This window comes from Psammomys obesus, unplaced genomic scaffold (genome assembly GCF_907164565.1).
Source record: "Psammomys obesus unplaced genomic scaffold, mPsaObe1.curated_primary_1811, whole genome shotgun sequence".
NCBI lineage: Eukaryota > Metazoa > Chordata > Mammalia > Rodentia > Muridae > Psammomys > Psammomys obesus.
In genome coordinates, this window is record NW_026596152.1 from 932,390 (window position 1) to 950,281 (window position 17,892).

Below are 17,892 nucleotides of genomic sequence, written 5' to 3' on the forward strand. Positions count from 1 at the left end.
GTTGGACAAAGAGGAAGGCGGAAGCACTTCCGACGGGTGCCGGGTTAGTCCAAATTCCATGTGGGCTTTGAGGCGGCCCAGGAAGCTACAGCTTCTTGCCAAAGGCCCTTAAGTCTTGACCTCGGAGGTCAGGGAAGACAGAAGCAGAGGCAGAGGCTCTGAAGACAGCATTTATTGGCTCCTTAGAAATCAAGAGTCAGTAACAACTGTACAGAGGGCCCTCGGCTCCCTTGGGCCGCCCTTCCTCCCCACTCCCGCCCCATGGTGCCCCGTGGCCACGGAAAAAGCAGCTTCGTGTGGGCAGAGACTCCTTTGGGATTCACAGTAACCAGAAACAAAACGGAAATAAATTAAGTGATATGGGGGAGGGCAATAATAGGGAGTCATGTTCCCTAAATCAGTGCATGAAAGAGACCCAGGGACCGGAGCTGGGCTCCCTCCCAGCTCCCTGCCAGCACAGGGAGCGTGCTGGGCCCTGAATGTAGAGATGTGCTTCACACCTGGCCTAAGTCAAATCCTGTCTACGTGCTCCTCCTGCCAGGAAAGCACCCATCATGCCAGAGTCACAGGAATGAGGTGGAGGCCGGCGTCACCGAGTCCCGGGCCTGAGGCCCAGCTGTGCTTGCAGTGGTGCCCTCTCACCCTCATTCCACCCGCACCAGCAGGGCATAGAGGAGGGTGGCCCCCTTTTCCTTAGTGACCCACTCGAGTTCCGATGGGCTGAAGTGCTGGTCAGGAACTTCTCTGAGGGCCGCAGAAGGAGGCCCAGGAGTGTAGGAGCCTGGGCGCACGCACACCTGAAAGGCCACCTGCGCCTGGTGTGTCCGCTGGGATTTTGGGTCCCGGAATCTGACAAGACAAGCAGAAACAGGAGGAGGTAAGGCGTCCAGGCCCCACTGACGGCTAAGTGTGCTCCCTCAACACAGGCCTTGCTGTTTTCTGGTAAATTCTGGCTACGAATGGCTCATTGCTGCCCATTCTCTATCGTAGACTCTCCTCCCAAGTCCTGCTCAGCTAACTCCTCCACCGCCGTGTTCCTGAACCCTGGCACTCCATTTCATGTCTGTTCCAAACATTCTAAGTGCACTCCCTCTACTTCCCCCATTTCTTCTGGGACAGTATAAGGTCTCTAGCCCAGGCTGGCCTCAAACGTCCTACAGAAGCAGAGGGCAACCTTAAACTTCTGATTCTTTGCCCGATAGGATTCCAGGCCTGTCTATGCAGTGCTACAGGTCAAAGCCAGCCACTGGCGCAGGACACTGACAGACTTGGCCTGCATACACACTCTAGGAAAGCAGGCAGAGAGATGCACTTCTCCAATCCCAGCACTCAGGGTGTAGGTAGAGGCAGGAGCCGGTGTCCAAGGTGGCTTCAGATACAAACCAAACAGGAGTTTGAGGCTAATTGGGGCTATTTAAGATAAAGCCGGGCGGTAGTGGCCCACGCCTGTAATCCAGCACTCACGAGGCAGAGGCAGCAGATCTCTGGGTTTCAGGCCAGCCTGGTCTACAGAGTGAGTTCCAGGACAGCCAGGGCTACTCAGAGAAACCCTGTTTTAGAAAAACAAAACACTAACAAGCAGCACAGCTGTAGGACAGCACTCAGGAGACAGGCAGACAGCCCTCCCTCCGAGTTCGAGGGCAGCCTGGTCTACAGGGCAACTGTAGGTCTACAAGAGAAATCCTGTCTCGGGGGAGGGGGGACGGAGCAACTAGCCAGGCAGGGCGGGAAGAGGGTGTGGTGCCCAGAGGCCCGGGCCCTCCCAGCCTGCGCCCTGGCACTCTTTCTGCATGTACTCACTGCACTTTGGAGGCCAGGGCCTCTGCCCCGGCGTACTGGAGGGAGGGCGAGAGCAGCACTGGAGGGGGCTGCTCCTCCCGGGGAGGCGCACAGTTCTCACCAGGCTCCTCAAATCCCACCCCAGGCTCCCCCTTCGAGGGTCGGCAGCTCAGGATGGAGGTAGTACCTGTGAAGAGATGTGGGTGAAGCCGGGCGCGGTGGCACACGCCTGTAATCCCAGCACTTGGGGAGGCAGAGGCAGGTGGATCTCTGAGTTCGAGGCCAGCCTGGTCTACAAAAGTGATTCCAGGACAGCCAGGGCGACACAGAGAGACCCTGTCTTGAAAACAAAAGCAAAACAAAACAAAAAGACATGGGTGAGGGCAGCCCCGGGACTCCTCCTAGGATCCCTCTGCCCAGCCTGCCTCATGATACCTGCTCCCAACTCCCCTCGGTCCAGCACCCTTCGGACAACCGCTACACTGCTTCCATGATACGCCATGTGCCATTTTTTTGTTAGTGTACCCCCTTCCAGATGGGGATTCACCCTACAAGGACAGATGAGATAGACAAGTCAGAGGTCACTGGCTCCTTAACATCATCTCACACTAGAAGGCCCATCACCTTTTCCATCCTGGGACTCTTCTTTCTCAGGGAAACCAGCACAGAGGAGGATGTATGCCTGTGGCCCACTCGTACCTAAGATTGAACCTGCACCACCCAAAAGGCAGCGCGTATTCCCGAGGAGGCTCTCCACGGCGCCTGTGAGCCTCGTCCCCTCGCAACTTCCGGCAAGATTCACAGTAGCATAAGCTACGCTTCGGTGGAGGCATGAAGTAATCTTCTGTGGGGCAGGGAGTAACAAGCTTGGTGCTCCCGTCCTGGTCTGAGCCACGCCGCTGCCCCATGGGGTGTCCGCGGGAATGAGGGGGCTGGGGACTAGGACTCACCAGGAAGCAACAGCAGTTCTTGGAAGCGGGAGCAGAGGGCATGGTACTCGCAGCTCTTTAAAGGACTAGCAGCAGGCGGTGGACCCCAGCACACACTTTCCTTGATGCCTGAGAGCAGGGGAAGAACAGGATGTCGGACCGGGCTGGGAGGCATGGGACAGTCACGCATGAGCAGATCAGCCAGGGTAGCCACCCCTGGGCTAGCGCACCGTCTACCATGTCAGCTTTCTCCATGTCTCCCTGGGTCCCAGCAGTCTTCCCACCGGCAGCCCCTGGGTCAGGGCTCACAATTGTCACCTGTGGAGGAGAGCAGTCAGCCACAGATGACAGGCCCCAGAGCGCTTGTGAACTAGAAGGTTGCCAGTCCCCCAGGATTCCTCTCCATCACTGTTGCCACTAACCTGCTCACACTGCCCATAGAGGTCCACAAGTGCATGGCACGGCTGTGGCACATCGGGTACGGCCACCCCCTGGTCCACCCCGTTGATGTGGAGATGAAGCCCGCCAGAGCCGTCCAGCCGCAGACCCAGGATGGTGCCTTCTGGGCAGGTGTCTAGGTTTGGCCCAAACTTCTCACAGATCTGCGAGGGAAGACCTACTGTCTTCAGACACCAGACTTGACCACGACCACACTGGGAGCCATCCTGCCCTTTCACTGTTCCTGGTTGCCAGGCCCGAAGCTTTGCCTGTATCTCTGCCCACTGCCCAGGCTCTGCTCCCAACTCACTTGCCAAGAGTCCCCTTTCCTCCAACCTTAACATTCTCAGTGGCAGGGCCCAGGAGGAAGCAACAGGCCAGACTGTCAAGGGGAAGACACACTCGTCTCCCTGTGGGCCAGCTCCTTCCCCTTCAGAGGCTTGCTGGCCGCCCCTCACCTTCAGACCATTGTGGAAGACACCGCGGCCCCGCAGGAGCCAGGCTGCCCGTTTAAGGGCACAGGCAGAGGCAGGGAAGTTCAGCCTCTCAGGTGGGCAGGTGATGACCCCCAGGACGAGGGAAGATGTCCACTGTCGGTTCAGGAAGTCTATCCGCACCTGCGGGAGGAGCAGCTTTTCATATGCATAGCTCCCAGGACAGAGCCACCCGCCTAGCCAGTCAGCCTCTGTCCCGAAGCCAGAGTGTATAGCCTGGCACGCCACCCTTCTTACTGTTCGCAGAGAGCAGATGCCACCAACGCTCTCCTTCCCTATCCCTCTGGCTGCTGGGAACTGAACCCAGGTCCTGTACATGTCAAACAAATGCTCTACCCTGAATTACCCCATGCCCCCAACAAACACCCCTTCTCTTTGAATCCTGTCTGTTCCTAGAGACTTACAACTGGCTTTTTTTTCTTTCCGGTTTTGGTTTTGGTTTTTGGAGACAGCCCTGGCTCTCCTGGAACTCACTATGTAGACCAGGCTGGTCTCGAACTCAGAAATCCGCCTGCCTCTGCTCTAAGAACTTAGACTAAAGGTGTGCACCACCACCGCCAGGCTCAACTGGACTGTATCTGTCTTCACTGGCAGCAGAAAGGGTCTCTCCCTGGAGCAGCAGGAGCGAGGCAGAAGGGCACACCTGAACAAGCATATGTGGCACCAGCGGCTGGCCGATGACAACGATGCCCTGATTGTAGCTGGCCACGCGCGTGGCGGTGCGGTTCCCGTTGGATAAGAGGATGTTCTTCCCGTGGTTCTCCAGGAATTCAAGGGCTGCGGGCACAAGGCCCACTTGACTCTGGCCCTGGTGCGGAACAAACACTGAGCTGACGGATGTGAGGGGCAGGCCCCACCCACACACTGGAGGGCACCTTGGCGACCAGCGGCCCACCAACCCAGCAGGCCCGAGTGCAGCCTCTCACTCTCAGCCCATGCTCCTCGCCCTCATCTTCTTCCTCGCCCTCACTGCCGGTGTCGGAGCTGGGGGATGGTGGCTGAGTGCCTTCTGGTTCCTCCAGCCGTGTGGAGCTGACAATGGACACGCTGCGCACTGGCCCGTAGAGATCCAGCACCGCCCACACACTCTGACAGCACAAGACCAAGGGCGTACGTCAGCAATCGGCACAGGCCCATCGGCCCGCTCAGCTCCGGAACCCAAAGCAGCCCGCAGCCCACCTTGGCAATGCCGGTGGCGGCAGGCCCCATGTCTTCTCCATCCACCAGGATGTGCATTGTGCCATCTGCACCCCGACGAATGCCCACGCGGCTCCCCACCTAGACCCAGGTTGGACAAGATGGCTGCTCAGCCCTCCGTCTTCAGGCTCACTCCCAGCCCACCCCCAGCCCCCCTGCCAGGTGCCTCTCACCCCCAGCCTCTCGAGGTTCCGGCCATAGTTCATCCTCTGGAGATGGCCATCGCGCCTCACTTCACAGCTGGACACCATCCAAGTGGTCTTTGTCCGGAGTTCAGGCAGGGAAGGGGGCAGCCCCGGCCCACTGCCCGCACCAGGCCCCATGTCTTCGGGTGCCAGTGTGGTCAGCCCCAGCCGCAGGGACCCTGCCCACTTCTCATCCAGCTCTTCCACCTTGACCTGTGGTGAAGAGAACATGAGCTGGGCCCGTGCGACAGGCTGCCTACCCCCTGCCCTCACACAGCTCACCTCGAAGACTTCTTCAGCCTTGAGCTCCTTGGTGCTGAAGACGAGGCCGTGTGCGTAGCCAGCCACTCGCACTGCCCGAGTGCCATCCTCCTCCAAGGCCACGTTCTTGCCGCAGGTGCCGTGGAAGCGGTGGGCCACACCCGCCACTGCAGACGGATGTGTAGAAGGGGTAGGAGCGGGCAGCCACCCTCCGAACAGAGGCAGGTAGAGCTTTCAGGTGACCACTAAGCTCCATCTGCTGCTGCTCATCACCACCTCTGCACAGCTTCCACTGCAGCGTGGCCCAGTGCACGGAGAGTCCAGGCAGAAGCACCCCGCCCCGCTCACATCCACCCACTGGCTGCTGGCCAGCACGGCCCTTCCCTTCCTAGCCAGGTACCTGGGGAATGCAGGGAGAACGATTTCTCCGTGGCCGTGTTGCTGGTCGCCAGGCTGTTGTCCATGGGGCCGGTCGCGTTGGTGATGGACACTTGGACACACTGGCCATAGAGATCCACCACAGCGTACACCTCTGTGTCAGAGAGAAGGCATCAGAAGCCTGAGGTCCTGAGCAGGGTGAGCAAAGGGAGGCGGCCGGAAGCCAAGTAGTCACCTTTACCCGGAGGCAAGCCTGAGCAGGCGGCGCCCTGGTCCTGCCCATTGATGAAGTAGTGCAGGTCCCCCTTGGCCGTTCGCATCATGCCGATGCGTGCGCCTGTGCCCAGTGCATCCAGGTCACAGCCATAGTTGTTGCGCATGGTGTTGCCGTCTTGCATGATAGCAGTGCCGCTGAGGAGACAGAATCGGAGAGTGGGCCTTCTAGCCCAACAGTCTTCGCCTCCCGAAACCGCCCACCTGTGGACACCAGGCGCAGAGACCTGACCTCGGTACCCTCCCCCCCAGTTCTCTCAGGAAAAAGCAGGGATTGCTCTGTCTGGGTGGAAAGTCCCAGAACTGAGAAGGGTGTTGGCTCCCGGACTCTGCCGGCGCCCACGACCGCCACAGGCCTGAATCACGCTTAGTTTTCTCATGTCACCCAGCTCCACCCAGCTCGGCCAAGCTGGATTCAAGGGCAGACGGCCTAACCTCAGCATCCACGTATCATAGTCAATGTCTGTCATGGTGTTGGGAAATTCCAGGTCCTCAGGCCGAATAGCAGTCACGCCTGGGAGAAGGCAGGTGTTGAGAAGCGATCCCCAGCACACCCGCATCGGTACCCGGCAACCCCTGCACAGAGGGCCCCTCACCAGCTTCAATGGAGCCTGACCAGCGGTCTACCATCTTCTGAATGACAATCTCAAACAGCTCTCCGTCCCGCAGGGCTCTGTCAGGGAGAGCGAGGCTAGCTAAGGCCCTCCTTAGCAGGCGGAGGGACGGTGGAGGCATGAGTCTAGAGACTGACCGGTTGGAGATGACAATGGCGTCGTTGAACTCGCTGCGGCAGTTATGGCGAAGGGCAGTGCGGCCGCCGTTGGTGATGACCGCGTTACTGCCGTGCAGCCGGTGGAAGCGCAGGTCGGAGCCCCCGGCTGCCGAGGATGGCGGGCTGGGGGACAGCTGGTTGCTGCCCTCAGGGAGCAGCTCGGGGGCTGGAGGCAGCTCTGCAGGGACAGACGTCACCATCAAGCCTCTGGGTATCTTTAAGGGTTCCCAAGGCCACCTGACTCCTCACCCCGGCCCTGTCAGGCCCTCACCCACGTCATCCACGATAGTGGCCTGGGCAGCCTGGCCATACAGATCGACGACGGCGTAGACGCCCGGTGGCACGTTCCAGGCAGCAGGACCCTGAGTCGCGCCATTGACGAAGAAGTGCAGGGTCCCGTCCTCCCTCCGCACCACGCCCACCGTGTCTCCTGCCTTGGAGAAGGTGTGGCTGCAGTGAGGAGTCAGGCGGAGCTCCCCCACAGGGGCCGCATCTCCCTCAGGGCGCCCAGCACCACCCCGGGCAGTGCGCGCCCTCTCACCTTGAGGCGGTCCAGGTTGTGTCCATATTCGTCCAGGATGGTTGTCCCATTGTGCATCACCCCGTTGCCAGTCATCATCCAGGTCCCTGCAGGCGCACAGGTGCCTGGGTGAGCAAGACCGCACAGACCGGGAGTCTGCGGCGGCTGCTCCTCTGTGACTTAAGCCAGCCCTGCCCTTCTGGGGGCTCACCAGAGCGTAAGTTAGTCATGGTGGACGGCAGCTGGAGGTAGGCAGGGTTGTGGGTGGTGACACCGATCTCGATGGAGCCAGCCCACTTGTCTACCATCTTGTCAATGCGCACCTGGAACACCTCTCCATCCCGGAGGGCTCTGCTGCTCAGCACCACGCCATGGTTGAAGTCATCTGTGGCGCTGAGGACACGGCAAGCAGAGGCTCAGCTCCCAACACACCGAGTGTGCCCCAGACAACCAACTAGACCTCCTGCTCCTGGAGACCCCACCTTTCTGTCCAGGACTTCCCCCACCAGCTGGCCTCTGCCGCCCGTGCTCCTCCTCCCTGCCCACACCCCACTAGGGACCCCCTTCGCAGGTCTCGCCCCATCCCAAGGCTCATACTGGGGCCTCAGTGCGGTGCGTCCCTCGTGGGTGATGGCTGCCTTCTGCCCACAGTTAGGATGGAAGAGCAGGCGCTCAGGTTCTGCCTGGGCAGCAGGAGCAGCGCGGCGAAGAGCGCCCTCGGGGGACAGCGCCCTCAGGATGGCATTGTTGCGGCGGAGCCGGTCGCTGTGGTTATTGTTATGGACTATGGTCACTTTCACAGCCATCCCATACAGGTCCACCACACCGTACACGACCGGCGGAGTCAGCGGAGTAGCTACACCTGCAACGGAGCAGAACGAAGGCGGCAAATGGAACAGCGGGAGCCTGATAGAGCAGGATGAGGTGTGGCCCACTGAGACCTGGGGCCTGTCCTGCATGTCAGCTTACCCTGGTCAATGCCGTTAATGAAGAAGTGCAGGGCAGAGTTGGACTTCCTCGTGAGGCCAATATGGTCACCCTCCTAGGCAAAGAAGAAAGACCCTCGGCTGGAATCCAGCCCCCAGGCTCAGGTTCCCGCAGTCCTGGGCACCACCCACCACCCCACTCCACTGGAGGCCGCCGCTACAGAATTCACACAGGGCCTCTCCTGGGCTGCGCCTGACTCCCCTTCCCCAGACACACTGACTTTCACGCTTCCCACGTGCCTGACGTAAAGCAGGTACTGAGCTAACCCATCTTAAAAACAATCTCCGTCTAGTTAAGTGCTACAGGGGCTGGAGATGGAGCTCTGAGATAGGGCTCTTGCTGAGCAGGCCTAGGGTCCTAGGTCCCGTTCCCAGCACCAACGGGGAAAGGTGCTACTCGTAAGCACACCTTAGACCCTGTTAGACAAGCCTGCCTTCTCGGAGGAAGCCTCACGCAGAGAGAACGGGACTTGTTCTTGGCACCCAGGCCCCCCTGGGGTGGCCCAGGTCTCTGTGCCCCACTCACCTGCAGTTCGTCCAGACTGAACTCACAGTACTCCCGGCGCGTACCCTTGCCATTGGTCAAGATGCCACACCCACTCATCATGATGGTCCCTGGTACAGATGGACACCCAGTTAGGGTACATCAAGTTGCTGCCTTGCTCTCAGCAACCTCAAACCCATGTCCCTACCCCTGCCCACAGCTACTACCTGACTGGAGGTTGGTCATGGTGGCTGGGTACTCCAGGCTGTTGGGATTGTGAGTGGTGACGCCAATCTCGATGGACCCTGACCACTTGTCTACAAGCTTGTCGATACGGATCTGGGTTGAGCGAGAGCAGACAGGAGCGGGAAATGTGACAATGGAAAATGGACCCTTGGTTCTTCACCACCATCACTGTCTTGGCATCGAGCCTCAACCCCTACACTTCGCTCCCAATCTCTGGCATGAAGCTCGGCCAGACTCCGGGATTCTACACACCTCAAACATCTCATTGTCCCGGAGTGGGCGGTTGGTCATGACAACCCCGTTGTTGAATTCATCCAGGGGCCTCCGGCGCTCGGCAGTCTTATTGTTGTTGCTGAGTTTGATGAGGGTTCCACATTTCTCGTGAAAGAGCAGGGCATCGTTGGACGTGAGGATGGGAGAGGTGGCAGGCCCAGTGGATGCCAGTCCTTCCCCTGCCGGCGGGGAGCTCAGGTTCACATTAAGGAGGCCCCCATTGTAGGCAGACAGAATGGCACTGCTCACCACCTCAGACAGCTCCATGCTGGCCACGTCTACAGCAGCAGATGGAGAAAGGAAGCCGAGCTGAGGTTCTCTACCCATGCCCGCCAAGCCAGCTTGGGACCCTCTTCTCCAGACCCAGCTCTTAAAATCCCACCCTTGTCCCCCTCACTACCCCCTCCCCTCCCAGGGCTTCCCCGAAGCCCTCACCATTATGCGAATCAAGGCTGTTAGGAAACGTCTCCGGCCGGGCCTGCGCTGGGGACACCATGAAGGCTAGGGACCAGGTGGGATGGGAGGGGGTAAGGGTTCAGCTCTTGCTCCAGAGCCCGCAGTCAGGGAACCATCTCTTCTAACCCCTGTGCTCCCCTATAACAGGCTCGGGTCTCAATGGCCCTGTCCCTCCCCCAGCTGACTCCTCACTGCTCTTGCCCCACTTCTTCAGCCACACCTCAGGTGTCCCCGGAGCTGTGTCCTCACCTTCATCTACAGAGGTCCCCTGTTCCGACAAGGCAGAATCTTCTGGAGGGACCAAGGACTCAAGGGTGGGCGTGGCGGTGGGAGCGGGAGGACTGAGGCCAGGCTCAGGGGGCAGGACGGTGATCTGGGTGCACTTGCCATAAAGGTCCACAACAGCCCAGACTCGGGCAGGCAGGCCTGTGGCAGCCACTCCACAGTCCCGCCCGTTCACCCAGAGCCGGAGCTCCCCGGAGGCTGTGCGCTCCACGCCCACTCGGTCCCCTTCCACAAGCTGGTCCAGGTCCTGGCCATACTCCTCCAACACAGAGCGCCCATCCCTCAGCACGGAGCAACCTGACACTACCCAGGAGCCCCCCTTCAGCCCGGTGGCGCTGCTGGGGAAGTCCAGGACAGCGGGATCCAGGGCCGTCACTCCAATTTCAATGGAGCCGCTCCAGGAGTTGACCTACGAGAGGGTGGTGGACAGAGTGTCAGAAACCCAGACCTCTGAGACCACAGACCCACAAATAACCATGTGGACACATCGCTCCTTTACCCACTGAGCACACTGGTTTAGCACCCTGGCTTCAACCTGACGCCCTCTGACGCCCTCTGACGCCCACAGCCTCTGTGGCTCCTCGGCCACTCCTATCACACGCTTCCTAGGTCCCTATAACTCCTCCTAAACCACTCTCATCCCCAACCCCAATCCCCCAACGGGTCAGGTTCCACCCGGAGTCATCCCTTTCTAAATTCTTTCGAGCCACGCGAGTCACACACACTTCTCCCATGTCTCCTCATCTACCTTTCTGGCTTTGGGCGCGTGTCTATCACCAGTTTGTGTTTTACTGTTTCTCTTCTCTCCCATCACGTCACAGGCACCTATCTTTGATCCCTAAGTAGTTGTGCTAGACCTGTGCACTAGCCGTTCTGGGAGCTGGGCCCTGCATCCCTGTCCGGCTCCTGGGACCCGAAGAAACTCATCCACCTTCAGAATGAATGTGTCTGCTCCGGGCTCCTTTCCCTTCTCTTCTCTGCCGGCTCGCCATCGGCGGCGGGAGGCTTGGTCTGAGATGCAGACTTCCTGACAGTTCTCCCCTCTAGTCCGCTCCCACCTCCCCGCACCCCGCAGCCCCAGCTCTGCACCTTGCGGTCAATGCGGACCGTGAAGACGCGCCCGTCGCGCAAGGGTTCTCGGCTCAGCACCAGCCCGTGGTTGAACTCCTGGCCCGGCTGCTGCCGCCGCGCCGTGCGCCCGCAGGCCGACAGGCTTACCAAGCGCCCGGTGCGCGGGTGCAGCTCCCCGCCAGCGCCGAGCGCCGCGCCGGACCCCAGGGCCGGCCCGCTGCTGCCGGGGCCCCCACCCCCGCCCGGCCCCGGCCCAGGCCCGGGGCCGGCCCCAGAGCCCCCACTCCCACCCGACCCCGCCGCCATCGCCGCTGAGACCGCGGCCGCGCGACAGCCGCGCTTGGCGGCACCGTGGCAACCGCGGCGGACGGACGCCCCGGGGGAAGACGGCCGGGGGCCGGGGCCAGGTGCGCTTTACGGCACTGCCCGCACTGAAGCATCCAGCGCTGGGGAGGCACGGTCTGCCGCGAGGGGGGGCGGAAGGACGACGGGGTCGGGGGCACTTGCTTTACGGCACGGCGGGACGACGGCGGCCGGGAGGGAGGGGAAGAGCCGGGCCGCTTTTGCGACAGTGGCGTGTTCGCGACGCCGCGGCCGCAGCCTGGCCGGGAGGGGCGACGCGTGGACGTCTCCGCCTCGACACGAGGGGCGGTGGCCTCCTTCTCGCCGCCCGCGCTGGGGCGCTGCAGGCGTTACCCCGGAGGCGGCGGCTTTCCGGAAGCCCTTCACGGCCCGGAGGCCGGGAACGCCGCAGCCCGGCCACGCGCCGCCCCGCCAGGCCCCACTCGGCGTCACCCCTGCAGCCAGCGGACGGGGGCGACGCCGCAGGCCGTTCGGGACCTTGAGCTTGAGCCCCGGCGCGGTGAAGCGCTGGGTCTCGAGCTCGCTGACGGGCACTGTCCAGGAGCCGCGGCGAGACCCGGGCGCGCGAACCGAACCCCGGCCCACTGGGGGGCCCCGCCGCGGCCGGGGCTGTGACGTCACAAGGCCCCTCGCGCCCGGCCCGGCCCGGCCCCTGGGCAGTGGTTGGCCCATTCGGAGGCGGGCGGTGATGGAGAAGGGCGGGAACAAACTACAGAGACAAAGAAAGCCCGCGGGTGTGACAATTAGAGAAGGGTTTGCCCAGGGGCTCCCCGGCTGAGGGCTCTGTACACGCCTGCTTTCGCTCGCCCCGGGGCCAGGGAGCGGAGGCGGAGGAGGTCCTCTGGAACCCCGAGCCAGCGCCCCGCGGTGGGGACAGGCCCGAGGGGCGTGGCTATGTGCAGCTGCGAGGCTGGGCCGAGGAATTGAAGTGGCGACCGAGTGGAGCCATGGAGAAGCCGGAGTCTCTCGCGTCTGTTAGTGGCCTCAGTGCGGAATCGCCTGGGGGCGTTTCTAAGGCAGTACCTGGAGGTGTCAAAGGTACACAGACAGACTCCGGGCCACCCTCCGGAGTAGCCTTGTTTTGCGGTGCTGGCCCCCTCTTGCATACCGGAGGCAGGCACTGTACCTCGCCGTCCTGGTCCAATCCAGCCCTCTGAATGGGCAATGACCCTCAGTTCCGGACCCAGTGCGCACCTCCGGGAGGTCCTGGCACTGGAACTGGGGCAAACAGGGCGTCCATCCCAGGTCCGGGGGAGCCTAAAGTGCACAGCTCGGAGAGCAGTCCGCAGTCCGGGTCAACTTTCTTGCACTCTCAAAACTCTGAGGAACGGCCGCGGAGCATCCTAAAGAACAGCAGCTCCATCTTGATGAAGAAAACCTCCAGTGGGGAGAAGTAAGCGGCTCAGCGGTTAGCCTGCAGCCCTGAGACGGGAGGGAGGCATTCAGAACACCTTGAGCCAGGAAAAAAAAAGGGGCGGAGCCCTGAGGTCGTGGTTGAGGGAGGGTAGGCAGGGGCAGTTTGGGTTGGAAATCTGAGGTACCATGACTTTGAGAGGGCGACTGGTGTCACAGAAATCCTGGCCACACAGCACTGTGATTGTCACTGGGTATCTGTCTCCAATCCTCGCCTCTGCGAGAGAATAAAAGATTTTTTTTTTTTAATGCCTGGAAGAATGAAGGAGACCCCTCTGCTAGGAGATGGTCACCAGCCAGAACAACTTCCTCCTTTGCTGTGCCCTTTCCTCACCTTAGGAAGTCTCAGCGTTGGGATGAGATGAATATCTTGGCTACCTACCACCCTGCTGACAAAGACTATGGCTTTATGAAGGCGGATGAGCCCAGCACCCCCTTCCACAGGTGCTAAGCCCTCAGCCCTAGCTTTTCAGCCTGGACCTGGTATTCTAATGAGGGACTGTGAGGGAGAGGCCGAGAAGCCTCGGGTACTAGTACTGCCTCCTCCTCTGCAGGCTGCAGGATGATGAGGACCCATCTGCTGGGTCTTCTCTCAAGGTGACTCCTGCCTCATTGGCAGAGAGGTGAGAGTCCTATCGCAATTAGCTAAGGTGTGCCCTCTACCCCCACACCTCTGAACCCAGGCTCAGAAAGCTTTGTTCTTTGGTTTATAAAAATGATAGGTGCTACCGCTCCCCCCTCAGGTATAACCAAAACTGAGCAGCTGGATTACCAGCTTTAGTCCCCCCTGCCCCCCATTGCTGTTTCCTTCCCTTCTGTACCCCCAACTAGTCTCCTTCCCCTTCAGGTTTGCCACAATGGACAATTTCCTCCCCAAGGTCCTCCAGTATGGAGACAACAAAAACTCAAAGACTGCAGACAGCTTTGCCAAGACATGTATGTGAAATGTGGGGTGGGCCTTGTTGGAAAGCAAAGGTCAGGTGGGAGTGACCCTTCAGGGAAAGCTTCCACTCTGACCCCCAGACTCCAGTGATTTTGACAAGCACCGAAAGATACACTACAGTGAGGGGAGGCTCCTGAAGAGAAACCTGCCCTCGGCTGAGGAGGAGGGCAACAGCGCAGCCGGCGCCAGCGTCAGCAGCAGTAGTCAACGTTTGACAATGGACCAGAAGCCCAGGCCTGTGGAGAAAGGCTGGGCAGGGATCAAGAATGGCAGTGTCCTGGTGACCAGCGGTCAGTCACGGGCCTCCAGGGACTGAACGTAGACAAGAGGCTTTCCAGAGCCCAGATCCGCTTGTACTTTCTTCTATCATATCTGTTCCCTGCTCCTCCATTCTCCGCTATATTCTGTTTTCCTCAGCACTGGCATGCGTCCTGTTCAGTCTTATAGAAAGGCAGTGGTTGGAGGTGACTCCAGGGAAGAAAGGGGACAGCTGGAGCTGCGTCTCCACTCAGGGTGGCCCCAGAGATGACAGGCTGGTGGACAGATGTTCTAAGGGAACCCCTGGGGAATGCAGCCTCCCAGAAGGTTTTCTGCAGTGGGGAGGGACAGATGACAAGAATTGGTACTTGCACTTTCCCAGTCTGGTAGCCTAGGATCAAAGGCACAGCAGGTGGCCACAGACTCAAGACTGGGGTGGTTTTCCAGATACTGCTGCCTACAGAAACCCCTCGGCGTCAGAGTCCACCATCAGGGAGACTGTGCCGCTGGCCCATCTACAGCGCAAGGAGTATTACAGCAAAGGGAGATACCTGAGATCCTGTTCCCACCCAGAGCTCAGAGACGACCTGGAAGATGAAGAACAGGACAGTGAGAGCCGGGGGAGGGCAGCCTCTGGGGTGGGAGGAAGACAGCCGGCCTGCCGGGCTACCCAGCCCTCATCTCACATTACTTCCAGGTTCTTCAGGCTTGACCTGGGTTACTGAGAATCCCAAAGGCACTTCAGCTTCTATGGGAAGCCTTTGGGTGTGACAGAAACCATGCAGGGCTCTTGGGATATAACCATGACTATTACGACGTGGTGAGGGTACCATCTCCCTAGGCCTGGCTCTTAGCAAGCTCCCACCTCCCAGCCTCCCAGACCTGTTAGGCCAGTGCCTCAGCAAGAGGCAGTAAAAGATCCCTAAACATCCTGGAGTCTAATGCCTACATTACAGAGAACGGATACCAGTGGTGCCCAGAGCATTGAGAAAACCCCTCCAGCCTCCTGCCTCAGCCACTGACTCCACAACTCCTCCCGGACTCCTTGCCACCCCACGCTCTAGTTAGTACCCTGCCTCCAGAGCCAGTGGGTCTCAGGTGGCCTCCAGCTGTTGGGCCGAGGTACTGAGGCACCGGGAGCTCAGAAAAGGAACATGGAAGTAACACCAGAATCCTCCAAGCTGGAACGGGCACAGACATGAGCCTGGGCATGGAGGCAAAGGGGTATTTGCACTGACCAGGGAGGCAGAGGGGTTGAGCGGGCAGGTTCTAGAGTTTGAGGGACATGGACAAGAGCTTACCCCTGCTGCAAGAAAACCCAACCTCTTCTCTCTCTAGGTGAAACCTTGCGGCTCCAGTGGACTCAGGAAAAAGAAACTAGATCATGGAAAATGTAGCCAGCTGGGGGTGAGGTGAGGGCAGCCTTCCCCAGCCCTTACCACTCTCATGGTGGACAATAAAGAGAACAGCAGGAATCTGATGCTGGGAGTTGGCTGTCCAGACTAGGAGTGTGAGGGGGTCCGTACACAGTGGACAGGAAGGCAGAGCCGAGAGAAGGAAGCGGAGAGCAACCAAGGGACGGGGCTCCTAAGCACGTAGGGGCTAAGGCAGCAAAGGCACAAATCTGAAGACAGTTTGTTCTAGTACTGAGACCCTGTTTCAAACATTAAACCTAGGGTTCTAAAAGTCGCTATTAGTTCTCTCACTTAATATGGCGTACCCGGTGAGGTCAGAGGAACTTCCAGAATTACTTCACTGTGGCTTCTGGGGATCAGACTCTGTTTGTCAGGCTTGCTGCGTGGCAAACACTTTTATGCTGTGAGCCACTTTGCCGGCCCCAAACCTAGGATCTTGAATGGGCCCAAGCTTGCAGCAGGATGGCAGTGTCTGACAATTAATTTAACATAAATGTATTAACATCATTTTTTTGTTTGTTTTTCGAGACAAGGTTTCTCTGTGTAGCCCTGGCTATCCTGGAACTTGCTCTGTAGACCAGGCTGGCCTCGAACTCAGAGATCTGCCTGCCGAGTGCTGGGAGTAAAGGTGTGCACCCCCACTGCCCAGCTTTGTAACAGGGTTTTTATCTCCCAGATGAGGAAGCTGAAGGGTCACAGGTATATAGTGGACAGGGCCCACTGTGAGCCCTGGCTAGCCTAGAACTTGTTCTGTAGACCACTGGCTCTGACCTCACAGAGGGCCACCTGCCTCTGCTCTAGTTAAAGGCGCGTGCCACCACGCCCTAGTGAGCACATGGAGTGTGAAGTGGCCGAGGCAGAGTTTGACACTAGACCATCACAGCCCCCTCAAACACTTATTCACCAAAGGAGAAAGACAGGGGAAACACCAGGGTCCCAGAAGGAAGATGACAGCAGCCTGTCTCTGGGGGTGGGGCTGTGGTTTCTCTGATCTCAGCACCCCCTCTACGCTGGCCCCGCCCCTGCCCCTCCCAGAGCCGCCCTGAAGTGGCGAGGTGAGAGTGCCTCCTTGCTCACCCCTCTCCCTTTGGGGAGAGCACTGCAGACCCAGGCCCCACCTACCAGAGGACCTCTTCTCCCTCATCGGTACCCTCCTGGGGGTAGGTGCATCTGCCTACATCCACACCTGCCTGGCCTCCAGGACCCCTGGGGCCAAAGCAGGTCATCTGAGATGACGGTCAAGCTAGATTTTGAAGAATGTCTCAAGGATTCACCCCGATTCCGGTAAGTGTCCATCAGGTCCATCAGGCTGTGGAGGGGAAGGAAGGTCCCACGTGCCCTCTCTCTCTCTCTCCCCCACCAGGCCAGACCTCCTATAGAGGCTAGCCACTAAGGGACGAGAGGAGACTGATGGGAAATGGTGCCTGTGTTATCTAGCCCAGGCTCTCAGACCTGGCGTGGTGTCTCCTGCCTGTAATCCCAGTGCTGGGGAGGCTGACACAGGAACATCGCTATGAGTTCCGGCCAACCTGGGCTGCAGAGTGAAAGCCTTTAAAAACAAAAACCCATGATCTCCAAGGGTCTTCCTACTGTCCGTCTGTACCTTCTGGCCTTTCTATCTGGCATTCCTTCTTCTTTCTCACTGGAACCCCTCCCCCAGCACCTGCCCTGGGGCGGTTAGCAACTTCCTGCCCTGGCCACATCCACCCTCCGACTCTTCCTGCTCTGGTCTGGCCTACTGAAGCTTAGAATGAGCAAGAACTGGCTTGTGGGTGGGTGGCTGTTCTCAACTCATAGCTTGGTCTCCCGTACCCACCATCCCATGACCCCAGCCCCACCTTGGCAATACACAGAACCCAGTGGACCTAAGTGCTGTTCCCATCTCCCTCCTTTCCCAGAGCCTCCATTGAGCGGGTGGAAGCTGAAGTGTCAGAACTGGAGACCCGCCTGGAAAAGGTGACCAAGGCACGGACAAAAGATCCCAGGGTCAGACTCCAATGAGAGGGGTGGGTCAAGGAGCCAGGGAATGAGTTAGAGTCAGTGGCAGTCAACTGTGCCTGGCCGTGCACATAACTGCGCATACACACACTCACACACACACTTAAAATCTGGACATAGTGCCCTATGCCTCTAATCCTAGCACTGGTAAAGCAGAAACAGGCAGTTCTCTGTGAGTTCTAGACCAGCCAGAGCTACAGAGTGAGACTCTATTTCTTTTATTTTTGTAATAAATTATTTTTATCGTATGTGCATTGGTGTTTAGCCTACATGGATATCTGTGTGAAGGTGTCGATCTCAGAGTTACTGACAGTTGTGAGCTGCCATGTGGATGCTGGAAACTGAACCCAGGTCCTCTGTGAGAGCAGTCAGTGCCCTTAACCACTGAGCTATCTCTCCAGCTCCAAAGGAGTGAGGACATGCTTTTTTTTCTTTCTTTCTTTCTTTCTTTCTTTCTTTCTTTCTTTCTTTCTTT

General features: G+C 59.2%; 3 protein-coding genes across 8 annotated transcripts in view; 2 read left to right on the forward strand and 1 right to left on the reverse strand.

Annotated features, from left to right (window-relative positions):
- Positions 1-157: 157 nt before the first annotated feature.
- Positions 158-11,533, reverse strand: Neurl4 (neuralized E3 ubiquitin protein ligase 4). Of its 4 annotated transcripts, none has more exons than XM_055594333.1 (29): positions 11,046-11,533; positions 9,921-10,365; positions 9,651-9,716; positions 9,195-9,493; positions 8,924-9,035; positions 8,739-8,827; positions 8,196-8,268; positions 7,824-8,088; positions 7,438-7,619; positions 7,248-7,333; positions 6,978-7,140; positions 6,686-6,884; positions 6,531-6,607; positions 6,370-6,448; positions 5,903-6,072; positions 5,684-5,815; positions 5,305-5,450; positions 5,011-5,235; positions 4,820-4,918; positions 4,567-4,728; positions 4,284-4,448; positions 3,605-3,763; positions 3,131-3,310; positions 2,939-3,026; positions 2,730-2,837; positions 2,479-2,623; positions 2,215-2,327; positions 1,801-1,966; positions 158-849 (listed from the first exon to the last, which is right to left on the reverse strand). In XM_055594333.1, exons 1-29 carry the CDS (start codon positions 11,331-11,333, stop codon positions 645-647), a joined length of 4,686 nt encoding a protein of 1,561 aa, XP_055450308.1. In that variant the 5' UTR covers positions 11,334-11,533; the 3' UTR covers positions 158-644. The 4 variants fall into 4 exon arrangements, with proteins under 4 accessions (XP_055450308.1, XP_055450307.1, XP_055450310.1 ...); XM_055594332.1 differs by having other exon boundaries at positions 5,897-6,072; XM_055594335.1 differs by lacking the exon at positions 9,651-9,716.
- A 795-nt stretch (positions 11,534-12,328) lies between these two features.
- Positions 12,329-15,693, forward strand: LOC129666950 (uncharacterized). The gene is given in 9 exon segments (XM_055594340.1): positions 12,329-12,502; positions 12,504-12,591; positions 12,594-12,783; positions 13,143-13,247; positions 13,358-13,426; positions 13,651-13,739; positions 13,827-14,036; positions 14,452-14,613; positions 15,343-15,693. Coding segments are annotated over 9 exon segments (1,137 nt in total). The 5' UTR covers positions 12,329-12,337; the 3' UTR covers positions 15,402-15,693.
- The window catches only part of Acap1 (ArfGAP with coiled-coil, ankyrin repeat and PH domains 1), a 14,683-nt gene continuing 12,206 nt past the window's right edge, over positions 15,416-17,892 (forward strand). For 2 of the 3 annotated variants that reach the window (XM_055594336.1, XM_055594337.1), the window contains exons 1-2: positions 15,416-16,703; positions 17,318-17,375. In XM_055594336.1, coding sequence (XP_055450311.1) covers positions 16,651-16,703; positions 17,318-17,375 — 111 coding nt within the window. In that variant the 5' untranslated portion in view covers positions 15,416-16,650. The remainder of the gene's footprint in view (positions 16,704-17,317; positions 17,376-17,892) is intronic. The other variant, XM_055594338.1, reaches the window with a different exon arrangement.